Here is a 16481-nt window from a genome sequence, read left to right on the forward strand (position 1 = left end):
TCACTCCATCTGTTGATATTTTAAATATTTATCCCTGCAGGCTACCTATTCACGTGTATGAATGAACAAAGGAAACGTCTTTAATTCTCAGCATATCAGACTGGTGAAAGGGAAACAGAAGCTAAAATTCCAGACCTCCACTCATGGTTCACCTTTTCAAGGGGCAGCAAGTGGCTTGTAAGTATAGGTGAACATTCCAGAACTTTTCTCTCCCTGAAAAGTTCCACAACATCCATTAAGAATGGAACTGTGATCAAACTCAATAGCCAGAAGGTGCTAGCAACCTGTGGGCATTTGACCTGAGCTGCGCAGGCACAAGCTGCTCCACGAAACAAACCCCTCTGCCAAAGAAATAAAATTCAACCCCGCTTCTCCCACCTCTCCCCAAAAAAGGCTTATCTGTTTCAATGCAACTCACCAAGATGGTCACCACTAAATACTGGAAGTGATTGTGAAGGTTGGCTGCATGGGTGCAAAACAGGACAAAATTGCTCTGCTCAAGCTGTGAGACGATGACAACAGTAACCACAAAAACAAAACACCGAAAAGAATGACATTACATCATCACTGATAAAACAATCAGTTACTAAAAAATAATTCAAGTTTTTAGGCTCTGATTCTGTTCTCACGTATGCCTCTTTAAATCAGGAGTTTACTTCAGTATCTTCAGTGAAGTTATGTCAAAGCAAAGCTGCGGTAAACTGACAGAAGGATCACGCCCTGAATGTAGCAAACTAGTAAATTGCAATATGGAAGACTAGTTTATTAGAAGGGGATAGGAGTCTATTGGCAATCTTGGATTTCCCCTAAACTGTAGCTATGTAGTTACAGATAGCAGTTTGCTGTACATGGTTGCACTCTCCTTCCACACACTGCCTTTTAGACAGCAGTGCCATGAGTCTTTTAACAGAAGCTGTGGCTCCTAAGCAATTGACTCTCCCCTTCAGCTGAAATTAAGCACGACAACCCTGTGAAGTGCAGTAACTGATCTGGAGTGACTTAATGATGTTGCTTATATAGTACAGGGGCCCTGGCTCAGGATCAGATATCCCCACTATTATACAGATAGGTGCATCACAAGAATTATGCAGGATTTTTAGAGTTCAGGGCGGGGCTCAGAACAGAAGTCCTGGTCCAGGCCTATCTCTGGCTATTCTGGGAAGGTGGAGAAGACCTAGAGAACAATATGTTCCTTGCACTAAAGTTTGATTAACTACAGTTCCTTTGAGATTAACAGCAGCTTTTTTGGTAATGTACAAATTAGGCCAAGTATCCATGGGGAGATTTCTGCCGCCTCCCCCCTTCCCCAGTGTCTTCACCTCGTGCCACAGCCTGCTGTGCTCTCATTTAAGATGTGGAAAAATGCCACACTGGGATCAGATCCACCAGAACTTTGGGTACGTCTAGACTACATACCTCTGTCGCCAGAGGCATGTAGATTAGGCTACCAGACATAGTAAAATGAAGCTGCGATTTAAATAATGGCAGCTTCATTTAAATTTACATGGCTGCCGCCCTGAGCCGACAAACAGCTGATCAGCTGTTTGTCGGCTCGGCACGATAGTCTGGACGCACGGGTGTCGACATCAAAGGTAATTGTTGACCACCCAGGTAAACCTCATCCCAGGGTGGTTGAGGCATACCTGGGTGGTTGACAAATACCTCTGATGTCGACACCCGCGCGTCCAGACTATCGCGCTGAGCCGACAAACAGCTGATCAGCTGTTTGTTGGCTCAGCGCGGCAGCCATGTAAATTTAAATGAAGCGGCGATTATTTAAATCGCCGCTTCATTTTACTATGTCTGGTAGCCTAATCTACATGCCTCTGGCGACAGAGGCATGTAGTCTAGACGTACCTTTTGTCTCCCTATTCCTTCACCTTCTGCCCTCACTTCAAAATAATGCCCCCAGACAGACAATAGCAAGTGCTGCACATACCCGCCAAACTGGAGCAAGAGAGCTCAGAACGGCAGCCTGCCTTCCCCCACCTCTCTAAGACTAGGGTTCTAAAATCCCGATTAATCTTAATCCTGAGCAGGGGACCGCTCCGATGGGGCTTTGGTTTAATGTAGAACACGCTATAGAAAAGCTTTGGGAGAAGTGAAAAAGCATTCCCTAGCTGATTAAAACTAGGAGATTTTAGGTAGGTTGAATATAATGAAACAAACTGGGCCTTTTATGAAAAAAGCCGCAGAAGCTTTAATAAGTGGTCAGGCTTTAGGGTTTTTTTCCCCGTTTGAAAGATATCGTCTCTAGCACCACAATGCCCTTTAGCACGACACAGGGCATTAGTTCTATATTAACTCAGAGGGGGGAAAAGCACAATCTACCGAATCACCAGCTCAACTTGCAAGTCTAGGGCTAATTACATTCCAGCAGCTGCTGCTGACTCTTTCATGCTGTGGGTGGAACAAGTCCGAAGTACAGACTTGCAAAGACTGAAGTTACCTGAACGGCTGTTGAGATGAGAAGGAACGAAACTGTAAGCTTCAAGTACGGACCGTGCTTCATTGTGAGTCTCAGTCCCTTAAAGAAAGGAATTGCTTTGTCTGAATTTAAGGCGTAAGGATCTACAAGGGGTGGAATACATAAAATAACGTCATATTTTCCAAAGGTAAGAGGGAAAGAATCACTTTGAAACCCCGACGTATTTGAACTTAACTTACCGTCTCTCTCCTTTACTCCAATGAAAAGGATGAAGGTACCAAACAGATACACCCCTCCTATTACTCCTGCTGCAATCATGTAGACTTCTCTCTTTAAAAGGAAAAAGATTCATTACAGATTAAGAAAGTAAAGCCCGAATGCACTGCTTTGGCTCCACAAAAGTAAAATGACCACTACTCTGAGCAAAGCTAAATCATCGATCCCAGGTAGAATTTTAATGCCAGCGTGAGCAAGATTTACATACAAAACAAATCATACAATGGGGATTGTATCATGGTAGGACATAAGCATGTTATACATTTGACCAGAGCAGTCTACAATTTTACGAAGGACAAAGTGATATTTACCGGTGGTCAGCAAAAGCTATGACCATTATGGGAAGTTTGGCGTCCTCAAATTTTTCAGGCTAAGGTAAAGTGAGACTCAAGTCTGAGCTAAGCTTGACAGTATTTCTGGAAAAACCAAACCAGCCCTGCTTTTACTATCTCATTTTTATCTGTAACAATAGCAGGCCCCGATCCCCAGTGATGCTAAGCATCTGAATCATCCAATTAACCTATGATTAGTGCTTAATTTGTATTGAAATAAGTGCTGGGGCTCAAGCGAGATTTTTACATTCCTGATGGAGCAGGTCTGGAGGTGCTGGGGCTACGAACTACCAAATCTAGAGGTCACACAGTTCTGCAAGCCCTGGCACAAATTAAGCACTGGCTCTGGTAGGGTAATTATTGCCTTGGCTATTACCCCATGAAGCCACATTTCTAACAGCTGCTTGTGATACAGGGCTAAGAATGTCAAAAGTGATTCGTGATTTTGGATACCTCAGTGTGAGGCTGTCCAATGGAGAGAAAGGACAATCCAGTGGATTCAACTCTCTATTCCATCACAGACTTTCTGTATGACCTTAGGCAAGTTGCCTGTCTCACTCTCCCACCAGTCCCCTTCTGTATGAAAGGCAAAGTAGCATTTCCTTGCCTCCCACAGGTGTTGTAAAGATAAATATCTTACAGCTTGCGAGGCATCTGGGTAATACACTAACAGGTGCCATAAGTAAGCAATAGCTGGATTTCAAGACACTGACTTGCAGGAAGTGCAGAGCACCCACCCTCAGAAAATTGGGCCTTGTTAAGGTTTTGTGTGTTTTAGGCGCTCAAAAATTAAGGCTCTCCAGGGTATGTCTTCACTGCAGTTAGCTCAAGTAACATTTGAGTGTTACCCTTAACCCAACTCCCATCTATACACAAAAATCTCGAGTTGAAGTTAAGTTGATGTTCTAAACAGGGTGGTCAATAATTTTTCATAGGAGGGACCACTCCAAGATTTTGGTAAGTAGTCAAGGGCCACACTTCTCTATGGAGTAGGTGCAGGGTCTAAGACAGAGGTTGGATGCAGAAGAGAGCTCGGGGTAGTGGACTGGGGTCCAGGAAAAGGAGTGAGATCTGAGAGGGAGTTTGGGTGAAGGAAGGAGCTGTATCTTGGGCCGGGGCTTAGGGTACAAGGGCGGAGGAGAGGATTCTGGCGTGGGGAAGAAGTCCTGGAGGGGGTGCAGGGTCTGGGAAGGAGTTGTGACCTGGGGAAAGGGGATGCAGGGAGTTGGGGTGCCAGAGGCAGGCTCTGGTAGGGAGGTGCTTACCTGGGCAGCTTCCAGTCAGCAGCCCAGTGGGAGCCTCAAACAGACTCCCTGCTTGCTGCAGCCCCAGAGCTCAGAGTGGCTGTCTGCTCCATGTGCCTCTTTGTGAGGCTGGGGAGGGGGACAGGCTTCACACACTGCATCCACCCCCAGCACACTCTCTTAGCTCCCACTGGCCAAAACCAGCCAATGGGAGCTGAGTGATTGTGCTGGGGTAGAGCAGTCAATGGAAATCAGCCAATGGGCACTGAAAAATTGTGCTGGGGGCGGGGAAGTATGCGAAGTTTCCCCAGGCACAGAAAGGCAGATAGAGCAGCCAGCTGTTCTGAGTCCTGGGGTTACTCCTTGCCAGAGGGTCCAGACAGAGCAGACTGTGGGCCATATTAAAAGGCTTGGCAGGCTGGATCCAGCCCACTGGCTGTATCTTGCCCGCCTCTGCTCTAAATCCAAGCTACCTGACCCATGGGCCAAGTTTGAGCCTCAAGTGTTGCTAAGGCTCAATAAAGCAAAGGGGTTACGATAACCCATAAGCAGTTAAACCTACCCCTCTGTGCTGCTGCTAATCCAGTCACGCTGTGTAACGCTAGCGTAGTTCTGAAGTGTGGCAACTTTCACTGGAGCTCAGAGAGCTCAAGTGTTCTACCACGAGCTATCGGAGCCAAGGCCAGTCCTCAGAACAACTTGTCACTTTCTAGCTGAAGACCTTCCCAGGCACCTACAGCCAGCTGTGTGCTCCTCTTCTTTGTGTGAAGAACTTTCACAGCTGCAGACGATTTACAAATAGGATTTACTTCAGGATAAATCTAAGATCTGTAAGTATAAATTTCTACCAACAAGGAAAATGCCCATGAACAAAAGGTCTAGTATGTCAGTAAGCAGGACATGTTTATACAAATGCAACTCTGTTGACACTAGCATTAGACATATACATTAGTCTGTCAGAGCCATGCTGTATGTGTCAAATGGTTTGGAGGTTTTACAAAGGAGACTAATTTAGCTGCAGGTTTTGTAGTCAGCATACTGCAGCCAATATGTCTTCATACTCCAAGGAAGAGGATTCAGGTCAGATGCAAAATTAGTTAATAAAATTCTTATAAGGTATGTGTGTGATGTCCCAACTTTATTTTCACCTTTACTGAATTTTAGGATATTTAGTTACTTTATACATTGATGTTTGGAGAATATAAAGCTCACATTATGTTTTTGGTAGCTTGCGTTTATTTAATTAGATTAAATGTTCAAACTAAGTAAGGAAATTCCTAGGAAATCTCTACCAAAGAGAGGCACAAGTGTCAGGCAATTCTCTTTGTACAGTTCTCCAACCAGTTCTACATCCACCTTACAGCAGATTTTTCTAGGCAATAGTTCCCTAGGTTTTTTTAATGAGAAATTCATGTAAGATAGTAACAAAAGCAGTACTAATGCTGCTTGAGAAATTTAGTAAAGTTTGATTTAAGCATGTTTGCTTTGGCATTATATAATGTTGACAATATGTGTTTTAACAGTTAGGCTACGTCTACATTGGCCCCTTTTCCGGAAGGGGCATGGTAATTTTTGAAATCGCAATAGGGAAATCTGCGGGGGATTTAAATATCCCCCGCAGCATTTAAATAAAAATGTCCGCCGCTTTTTTCCGGCTTTTAGAAAAGCCGGAAAAGAGCGTCTACACTGGCCCCGATCCTCCGGAAAAAGCGCCCTTTGAAGTAGGAATAAGATCCTCCGGAAAAGGGCGCTTTTTCCGGAGGATCGGGGCCAGTGTAGACGCTCTTTTCCGGCTTTTCTAAAAGCAGGAAAAAAGCGGCAGACATTTTTATTTAAATGCCACGGGGGATATTTAAATCCCCCGCGGATTTCCCTATTGCGATCGCTGAAATTAACATGCCCCTTCCGGAAAAGGGGCCAATGTAGACGTAGCCTTACAGAACTTTAACGACTTGAATCTCATAGTCCATAGTTTTCATATTCCTTTCTGACCCTCTCCCAGTGTCTTACAACCACGAACATTTAAATAGATTAAGATAGAAAAACATAAACACCCATAAATTGTGCAACTGTGAAAATTTAAATTAATAAAAGTAGATAAAATGTGAAAAATAAGCATTGATATTATGTCCAAAATATCAAAAATATGAATAACATTTTGTGAGCCCTATAAATATACTACACATGTTGAAAATCTAGGAAAAGGGCTGGTGACAGACTTTGCTGGCCCCTGGGCAATGTAGAGGGGGCTTAGCTCTAGGCCCACAGAAGGGATGGAGCCTTGAGAGAAGGGACAGGGCTAGGAGCAAACAGCCCTCATCACCGCCTGGATTACACTGTTCCCCCCACAGCCAGCCCTTATCGCTGCCTGGAGTGTACCACATGGACCTTTGAGAGTAATTTAAAGGGCCTGAAGTCCAGGGCTCTTTTAAATCACGAGGCCCCTCTCTGTTAGCAGCCCTATCTAGGAACCATTTGATCCAAAAAACCCATCAACTAACAATGGTGTCTTCTCAAAGAACAGGCCACCTCTCCCATGGACAAGATAAAAGTTTGATACAGGCATGATCTTTCTCAAAAAACAAACAAAAAACAAACAACCCAAATTTTGCAAGACATTTATGTTTTAGAAAGCACCATGGTTGTATACATGAATGTAAGGCTATTCTTTATTCAGAAGAAGGAATTATTCTATAGCTCTGAAAACACATCATAAGCGTAAGTCATAAAAGTGAGCATCTTTCCTCTCTCCTCTCTACAGAGAGACTATTTTTCTGAATTCCAGAAATGTCCTAATCAAAACTGATTTCTTTTATAAAATTTTAACATGTTCCTTCTTTAAACTTAAAGGAGAATATTTATGGCTAGAAAATGTTTTACAGAAGATATTGGTTAATTCTGACTCATCTTTCCTTTTGATAGGCAAACCCTTGTTGTTCCTCCACTTTAAGATGTTTCTTTGAGATGCACATTTGCAAATGTGTTGTATCTAAATGCTAGTTCTTCAAATAACTTCATAAGATCACAATTATGTGACTTGCAAGATGTTTCATGTATATAGTAAGGTCATTTGAATGCTATAAATGGTTAATATAAGAATCCATTTGAGTATAAAATATTGATATTCACTGGAGAATTAATCATTTACCTGGCAATGTTTAAACATCTTGCCAAACTCAAAAAAGGCAAGAAGAACTTCTGCAAAGACTGTTAAGCAGAAAAGACAATACCTTATTTGATGACCACTTAAAAAGAATCTTTAAACTTAATAATAATTTAAATTTTAAAAAGACTACTTTAACAACTGGAATACTTTCTGGATTATGGTTTGACTTACATGAAACAATTTCAAAATCTTGATGGAACTAAAGGAATCTCCCAGAAAATGAACTGAATAAAAGAGAGTTAAAACTCTAAAGATGTTCTGAGACTTTCCTGCCACAGAGTCAAAAATCAATATGACTATAAAGATGAAGAATTATGGCTCTACTGCATTTGCCTTAAGTGACTGCATATTCACGAGATGAAGATGCTACCAAGGCAATCCCATAAAGGTGCTAACCCCATGAAAGATGACAGCATCCCATATCTGAATCCAGCCAAGCCCTGAAAGGTGGGTTTTTTCCACCATCAGTGAGAATATGCAAAGTCTCACTCTGAAGTGGGACATGCACTCTTCCAGGTCTGTCCTTGCAAACCGTTATGTGCTTTTCTGCTCTTACACAAGTTCAGCTTTTTTACGTACTCAGTACATCCTGCCCATCTCATCTCTTCAAGCAAGCACACAGCAACAAGCAACCAGACAGGCCAGAAGAACAATGAAGCAACAAGACAGCTTCAAGAAGCAGAACCCTTCTATCTCTGCACTGCTTTCGCAGCGAAATGACATCACTGAGACTTCAGCATCTTTGGCAAGACAGTCTGCAATAGTATTGCCAAGGGATTAGAGTTGTTTCTTATCATTATTTTAAAGAACCATTGAAATATTTTTCTAATTTAAGGCATTAACAGCTCCTCTTTTTAAAAACACTAGATTGCTTTGACTGTGAACTCCAAAAGCAGACATAATCTTGCTAAAAAGAGGGAAAATTGCAAGAGCTATTCTTGCACATCTACTAATGCCCTTCTGCCATGTACATTGGACAAATTGGCCTGTCTCTACACAAAAGAATAAATGGACATTAAGAACAGTAACATACAAAAACCAATAGAAAAGCACAGTTCTAGACTTGAAAGTTGCTATACTTGAGCAAAAAAATTTCAAAAACAGACCGCACAGTGAAACTGCTGATTTCGAACAAACAGAATGCATCTGAATATGAACTGGGAATGGTTCACTTATTACAATAAGTCTCAGAGGGGTAGCCATGTTAGTCTATAACTTTAAAGTCAATGAGCAATTCCATGGCACCTTAGAAACTAACAAATATATTACATCATGAACTTTCGTGGGTACAACCCACTTCATCAGATGAGTACTCTGGGATCAGATGAGAACTCATCTGATGAAGTGGGTTTTACCCATGAACGCTCATGCTATAACAAGGATTACTTGTTTTTATCATTAAAGGAATTTTCCTCTTTAGGTATTCTTACCTTCTTATTACTGTTGGAAGTGGGCCACATCCATCCTGATTTAATGAGCCTCATTAGCACTAATGTAACATTCCCATCTCTATAGGCCTTTTATGCCACTGACTTCATTGAAGCAACTTCTGATTTATACTGGTGCAACTGAGATCACAATCAGGTCAAGACAGTTGCCCTAGGGGGTAGCCATTCACAGTCAATTTATAAATGGACAGATGAGATCAGTGCAGATTGTAACAGTAATAGTAGAGGGATAGTAAGTACAGTAGTAACCATGTCACAACACACAAGCTAACTGTTTCACTCATAATTTTAGATCTGACATGAATCCAGTTCTCAAGAGTAAGGCCCTGATCCAAAATCCATCAAAGATCATGGGAAACTGTCAGTGGGCTTTGGGTCAGTCCTTAGGCATTAACTGCCTTTTATTTCCCCCCAGCTACAAATGGCCCTCATTTGTCCAGTGATTAAGTGACTTGTCCAAGTTTACAAGATTAAATGACTTGTCCTAGTGGGATCCCGTGAATACAGTGTACTTAGATTTTGAGAAAGCTTTTGTCGATGTCCCTCACCAAGTCCCTTAAGCAAAATAAGCTGTCATGAGAGGGAAGGTCCTGCCATGGATTAAAAATTGTTTCCTAGCTTTTAACAAAAGGGTAAGAATAAATATCAGATTTTAGAATGGAGAGAGGTAACTAGTGGTGACCACAGGGGTTTGTTCTGGGATCAGTCCTATTCACCACACTCATAAATGAACCGGAAAAAGATCAAAGCCCAACAAACTGGCAGAACTTGAACATGGTCAGCATCCCTTGATAGAGCTGAAATTCCACCTCTCGTTCTCAGATGCAGAATGCACTCAATGTACAGCAGCAGTCAAAAAAGAGAACAGAATGTTGGGAATCATTAAGAAAGGGACAAATAATAAAGCAGAGATTATCTTATTGCCTCTATGTAAATTCCTGGTACACCCACATTTTGAATAATGTGTGCAGATGCGGTCACCCCATCTCAATAAAGGTATATTGGCTTTGGAAAAGGTTCAGAAAAGGGCAACAAAAATTATTAGGGGTTTGGAACGGGTCCCATATGAAGAGAGATTAAAAAGACTGGGACTTTTCAACTTAGAAAAGAGGAGACTAAGGGGGGTGGATATAACAAAGGTCTATAAAATCATGACTGATGTGGAAAAAGTGAATAAGGAAAAATTTACTTGTTCCCATAATATAAGAACTAGAGGTCACCAAATTATATGAATAGGTAGCAGGTTTAAAAATACACAAAAATAAGTTTTTCTTCATGCAGCGTACAGTCAACCAGTGGAACTCCTTGCCAGAGGATGTTGTGAAGAACAGCACTTTAACAGAGTTAAAAAAAAACCTAGATACATTATTTTATAGACTTCTATTAAAACCCCCCTTAGTCTCCTCTTTTCTAATCTGAAAAGTCCCAGTCTTTTTATTCTCTCTTCATATGGGACACATTCCAAACCCCTAATCATTTCTGTTGCCCTTTTCTGAACCTTTTCCAATGCCAAGATATCTTTTTTGAGATGGGGTGACCACATCCATATACACAGCTCTTGTACACTGGCAAAGATCAACATTTAAAGCATCACATAGGATTCTAGGCAGATGCCTCCCATTATTGTTCCTGAAGGAGTCCATGAAAGTAACCCCTTAGTTGCTGCTTTAAAAATATATTCTGTCCAGCTGGACTAAAAGCTATGACTGCTTGAATAATTTTTTTTTTTTTTTTTTTTTTTTTTTTTTTGCTAATAAGGCTTCTATTTTAAACCGCAAGCTAGTCTTAGGGGAGAGAGAAGGTGGCTGTACCCCTTGCTGCAGTCTATAAGTCTCAGCATCTTCAGCAAAGCTCCCCAGCATAATTTGGTTGTCATGCCAAGAAGCAATTAAAGAAAGAACAGACAGGAAGGCTTGTTCAAAATGAGGCATCCGTCTTGGTTCTGGCGTCACAAACCTCAAGCATGTCAGTCTTCTGTACTTCCCGCAGAATGATGTGCTGTAACCTTAATGATACCTCCCTAAGGGATGTTAGCATCCTTGCACCACCTACACTTACTCCATGAGACTGGAAGCCCAAGGGCTCAGCAAGGTTGGAAGCATTGCTTAGAGAGCTGGAAGAGTTGGCAGCATTTACGGTGAGATTCGCAGCGCAGTGATCAGAGGCATGGGCGCTTGCCACAATCTGTCCGTGGAGCGCAGCTCCAATCAAGGTTCCCAGCACTTCCACGGTCATTCCTGCAACAGGAAGCAGAAACATGTGTTAGGAGCAGTGTTCTCTATAAGGTGTGCATCTGTGCGTCCACACACCAAGAATTTGATGCCCACCCACCTCCTCACCAGGGCCACGCAGTAACTGTTCTGGGGCGGGGCAGCAGGGCAGCCACCCACGGCCCTTGCCCTAGCCTGAGCCCTTCTCCAGGGCTGGAGCAGCAGACAGTGTGGCAGGCAGCAGCTTCTCTGGTGGCTTTGGCTGGGGCCAGAGCTGGAGCTGCGATGCGGGCAGCAACAGCTCTTCCAGTGGCCCCAGCCAGGGCCAAAGTGCCACAAAAATAAAACTCTGGCCCCCTGTCTTACCACCAAATCCTTTATGTAAGTCTTTAATTATACATCTTCAGTTATTAATTCTTGGCTTTATTCAGGGCCTGATCTGACTTCCATGGGTTTTAGCAAATTGCCAGTGACTGGGTTAGGAAGTGGGTTGTTATTAAAGCCCTTATTTTACAGATCCTTATGCACCTGCTTAACATTACTCATGAGAATAGTCCCACTGACTTATAAGGAACTGGTCATGTGGGTAAAGTTAGCCATATATGTAAATTTTTGTAGGTGGAAGGTCTAAAATGTAGAATGGAATTTTCTAAAGAGCTCAGTATTGAGATAGCACTGCAAAATTCCCAGGAAGTCAATGGAAGCAGAGTTGTTTGTCTGATTACTCATTCATTATTCTGCTGTTTAAAAAAATGAGGCTTCCAATCAGGAAGCAGAAAAATTAATGTTATTTAGGTGACCAAACACCGACCACTAAAAGGTAACTGTGCATACTAAAACTTGAAAACTTAATGACCATCTCAATCTGAAATGTGTTTTGAACTGTCAGAAGAAGTCTCACAAATAAGTAATAATCTTGCAGAAAACCAGAACAGTTTGCAAAAGATCTGAAATCAGAAAAAAAAGAATACAATTGCAATGAATAATTCAGTTGGCTCTAGTCTCTACTAGACTGTTCTGGGCAAACATTTTGATGGAAAATGGCTTTTTTGGGAAAATGGACATTTTACAAACATTTTACAAAATGTAGTTGAGTTTTTTTTTGTTTATATTAAAACAAGTCAGTCAGTTGTAATTAACCTACCCACTAAAAAAAATCCATGTTATGCTCTAAATCCCTGTTCCAAATCCCATTGAAGTCAATAGAAAGTTTCCAATTGGTTTCAATGGATTTTGGGTTAGGCCCATACAACCCTCTTTATCTGCATCGTCCAGATAATTTCATTTTCACGTGTGTATTTAGATTTTAAAGTTTTTGTAGCACAAAATGTTTCCTTTTCAATATTTTTCCCCAGAGCCAAGAAGTTGCTGGCACTTAATACCACCAAGGCTGTGTCTACATTGGCCCCTATTCCGTAATAGGGATGCAAATGTAGCACTTTGGAATAGGCAAATCCGCGGGGGATTTAAATATCCCCCGCGGCATTTGCATTAACATGGCTGCCGCTTTTTTCCAGCTTGTAGATAAGCCGGAGAAAAGCGCCAGTCTGGACGCAATCCTCCAGAAAATAAGCTCTTTTCCGGAGGATCTCTTATTCCTACATCTCTTTTTTTGTTGTTGTTACTCAGAGCAACTTGCATTCTATCCCCTCATCTAGCCCCAAAGCTCCAGGGCATTTAAATGCTCTCTTTCTGCAATTTCTGTCTGGTGGGAAATAACCTGTGTGAATTAACCTGTCTTGTTTTTCTGTCTTGCTGCAGGAGCTATCTTCACCAAGGAGACAAGTATCCTAAGAGCAGCACTATTTTGAGGATGGAGAGAATGATAAATTTATCACAGCTCAGCATTAGTGCATGAACTGAAAGGCCTCCAGAGAGATCAAACCAATCAGTTCTCTCATTTTATAATGCCTTTTTTGCCTAGTTCATCATTTCTCAAATGGTGATCCATGAACTATCACTGACTCCAAGTGATGTGTAATCAGTATAACTATAGCATCCTCTTTCCCCCTAAACTGGGTTGCTGAGCACATATCTGAAATTCAGGTTCCTCACTGTTGTATCCTATCAAACTAGATTCAGTTTTCAAACATGCATGACTTAAAGAGCTATTTCCTGGCTTGTGTAAAGAACATTTGGTTTCAAATGTTTGTTATGAGTGCTCTTTTTGGGTTTGGATGAAAGATTGTGCAGAGGTTGTCAGAGCACCCAGTTGGAACTACAGAGACCTGAGTTTGGATCCCTGTTTTGCTACAGACTTCCTGAGTGAATGGAGACAAGTCACTGTCTCACCCTATGCCTCAATTCCCCATCTGTGAAATGGGGATAATAATACTGGTCTACTGCACAGAGGTGCTGTGAGGATAACTATGTTAAAATTTGGAGGAGCTCAAACTCTGCAGTAATGGGAGCCATTCCTTGAGAGACAGAGAGGTTCCTGCTTTGAGCTTTCATTCTCCACAGAGTGGAACTATCCAACAACTGCTGCTATCTTCTCAAACAGAGAGGACCATGGAATGGAGAATGTGATGCTCTGAGTCGCCTGACACATGTTTTCTTGTTCACCGATGCCAAATTTCACTCCCAACTTGACTGGCTGACCAAAAGTGCTGGTTAGATCCAGATCCAAACATGAGTCTGACTCAAATATTTGGCTGGAGCCCATTCTAAGATTTCAATCAGACATGCCATGCAGAGCTTCAAAAACTGCTGAGCATCTAGTGCAATGCGTAACTACAAACAAGCCACAGCACTGTCTCAGAATGCCTCTTCATTTGTATCCTCTATAGTGGATAGTGAAGGGGTGCTATACCTAATGCTTGCATATAATAATAAGACACACAAGTCAGCCAGGAATGGACGCCTACACTCACACATTAGGGGGAGAGACCCAAAGGGGGGGAGACACAATTTTAAAACTGACCTGAAAAAGAGACAAAAATTACTGTGCCCTTATTTATATAGGCCTGTGTGGATATCAGAGGAAATAAAGCCAATGTCAGAGGAGTGGCAATGGCAGCAGCGAAAGCAACTGCCCATCAGACTAAAGCCCATAGCAGCCAACAGCCAGCACAGGCAAATCTTCTGACATGACTCTACCACCCTCCATGCTCAACAGCACTGTCCCTGGAGCATGCAAGCTACTGAGCCTGGTACCTGCCTCATTGGGCAGGGATTGGGGTACTAGAGCCCTGCCAGAGGATCAGCCTGCACCAACCAGATGCTGGCTCCTACAAGTAGTAACCCATTGTACAGTTGCTTTCACTAGTGCTGTTCCTGGGAGAGTTCTGCAGGGTTCTTGATATCCCTTTACAGCCATGGATATCCGAACCCACAGCTCTAGATTTGATATCCACACAGGGCTCTATTTATTTGTTCTTTATGGTGTACAGCATACAGAAAGCTTGAAAGGCACTGTAGTTTTAAGGATTTATTTTTCCTTTGGTTTCAAAACAAAGGGAACAGCAAGTCTTGTCTTTCAGAAAGTTCTCCAGGAAAACCAGACAAGAGGTCAATACTTGGTCCTGCCTCAGCAAGTGGGTTTGGACTAGATTACATCTCAAGGTCCCTTCCAGCCCTACATGTACATGATTCTATGATCAACCAACTGTTTTTTAATAGAGATATTTCTTCCAAACTATCTGATACATGTCACAGTTGAATTACCAAAGATGTCTAGTAATTTTTAGACACTTCTTGGTTCCATGACATCAAATCTACCAGCTCTCCTGTCCCCCCCACAATGGATTAGAAAAAAAACAGAATTTCTCATATAAAATATCCAAACTAAGCAAAAAGAAAAAAACAGAGACTTTCAGGCCTTATCTAAATGTCATTATAAAAATAACCAACACCCATTTTCCCCCACTGTGAATCAAGTATAATTAGCAACCATTACTCATACAGAAATAACTGGCTCTAAAAATTCAGAAAACTCTATAGATAAGAGTAATTTCTTGTGGCTAACTTATGTCCTAAAAGGAAAGGCTGTGGTTATTCTGATAAGCTAACAGTTGTAAAACATGCATGAAAATGGAATTATTTACAAGACACATAAATAAAACCCTTATGATTCTCCATTTTTCCATCAGAGCCTAATAACCCTTTGTCTAGAAAGAACACATTAGCCATGCTAATGTCAGGATACTTCTCTAAATAAAAAGGGACTTCAACCAAATTCAGACATTCAGTTTCAAACAGGAAGCCCATGTCAAACTCACGATATGCTGTTGCTGAGTCTCTCTCCTTCTGGTCTGAGCTGAGAAACATGGTGAGTGCAGAATACGGTACTTGGAATAACTGCACAAAGAAAGAACACCACATGGGAAAGCATTACAGGGTAGTGTACCAGTACTCAGGTCCTCTGACAGCCTGGAACAATTTGTGATTAAGCACAGGAGGCCGGCAGGGGCTGCTCTCCCATTGATGCCAGCTACTCTTCTCATCCTGGTGTAACACCAGTCAATGGGCAAGTGCTCGGAGATCAATTTATTTGTATATCTGAAATGTGATAAATCAATGGCTGGTGGATCGATCACTGCAGCATCAATTCCCCACATAGTTGAGACAAGCCCAATGGCAAATACTGATGTTTCCTACCAAGCTTTAACTAACCCCTTCTCTCTGACTAGCCCTGAATCATGGGTGGTGCCAAAGAGAGAGGATGGAAGGAAGGATGTCACGCTCTGTTTCCTTAGGTTCAGTACAAACTGAAATCAGAAACAGCATTTTATGAAGGTAACACAGATCTTTTCCTTCAAAAGACAGAGAATAAAATTCTTCCTTATTTAAATTCACTGTGGGCTTCTTGGTAACAGTCTATCCTCACAGAAAACAACAAAGGAACTGAGCAAATACCTCAAGCAAAAACTGAAATACAGCAGACCCTTAAACTTCAAGGGACATGCATGAATAACAGAAGTCCAAGTCACTAAGGGGCTTAAGTATTTGTGATGGCCTGCAGCCACATGACTTCTAGCTGTGATGCAGCTCAGATTTAATCATCTAAGCAAGGTCAAGCCAGGTTGATGTTAGGACAGAGAGCTCTCAGGAACTTCTTTTCAGATTTTTTTTAAATCTGCAAATTACTTTGTCACAGAGATTCACATACACATACCCTGCCTGTGCATGTCTCCTCTCACAACTGGGTTCTCGTTTTGCACATCACCTGAACTCAGCTTCCCTCTGTTCCTGGAAAGCCCCAAATGGGGGTGGAAAAGAGAACTGATGCCTCCATGAGTGGAGTTCCTTTGGGGGCTGATCTACACAAGTTTCTGTCTAGGTAACCAGGGTGTGAATCTGCCATGCACCAGCTTGCAAAGCAGTAATGTCCCACCCACACTGCTACAGCACAGGGAGAGTCCTGGAGCATGGCTTA

The 16481-nt window shown here is 42.1% G+C and overlaps 1 protein-coding gene across 1 annotated transcript in view; it reads right to left on the minus strand.

Annotated features, from left to right (window-relative positions):
- The window catches only part of MFSD2B (MFSD2 lysolipid transporter B, sphingolipid), a 63573-nt gene that overhangs the window by 20529 nt on the left and 26563 nt on the right, over window positions 1-16481 (minus strand). The window contains exons 5-9 of the mRNA XM_075923414.2: window positions 15325-15403; window positions 10953-11131; window positions 2668-2758; window positions 2450-2571; window positions 419-502 (exon numbers count right to left, since the gene is read on the minus strand). Coding sequence (XP_075779529.1) covers window positions 419-502; window positions 2450-2571; window positions 2668-2758; window positions 10953-11131; window positions 15325-15403 — 555 coding nt within the window. The remainder of the gene's footprint in view (window positions 1-418; window positions 503-2449; window positions 2572-2667; window positions 2759-10952; window positions 11132-15324; window positions 15404-16481) is intronic.

The sequence above is a fragment of the Pelodiscus sinensis genome, chromosome 3 (genome assembly GCF_052426305.1).
Source record: "Pelodiscus sinensis isolate ZL-2025 chromosome 3, ASM5242630v1, whole genome shotgun sequence".
NCBI lineage: Eukaryota > Metazoa > Chordata > Testudines > Trionychidae > Pelodiscus > Pelodiscus sinensis.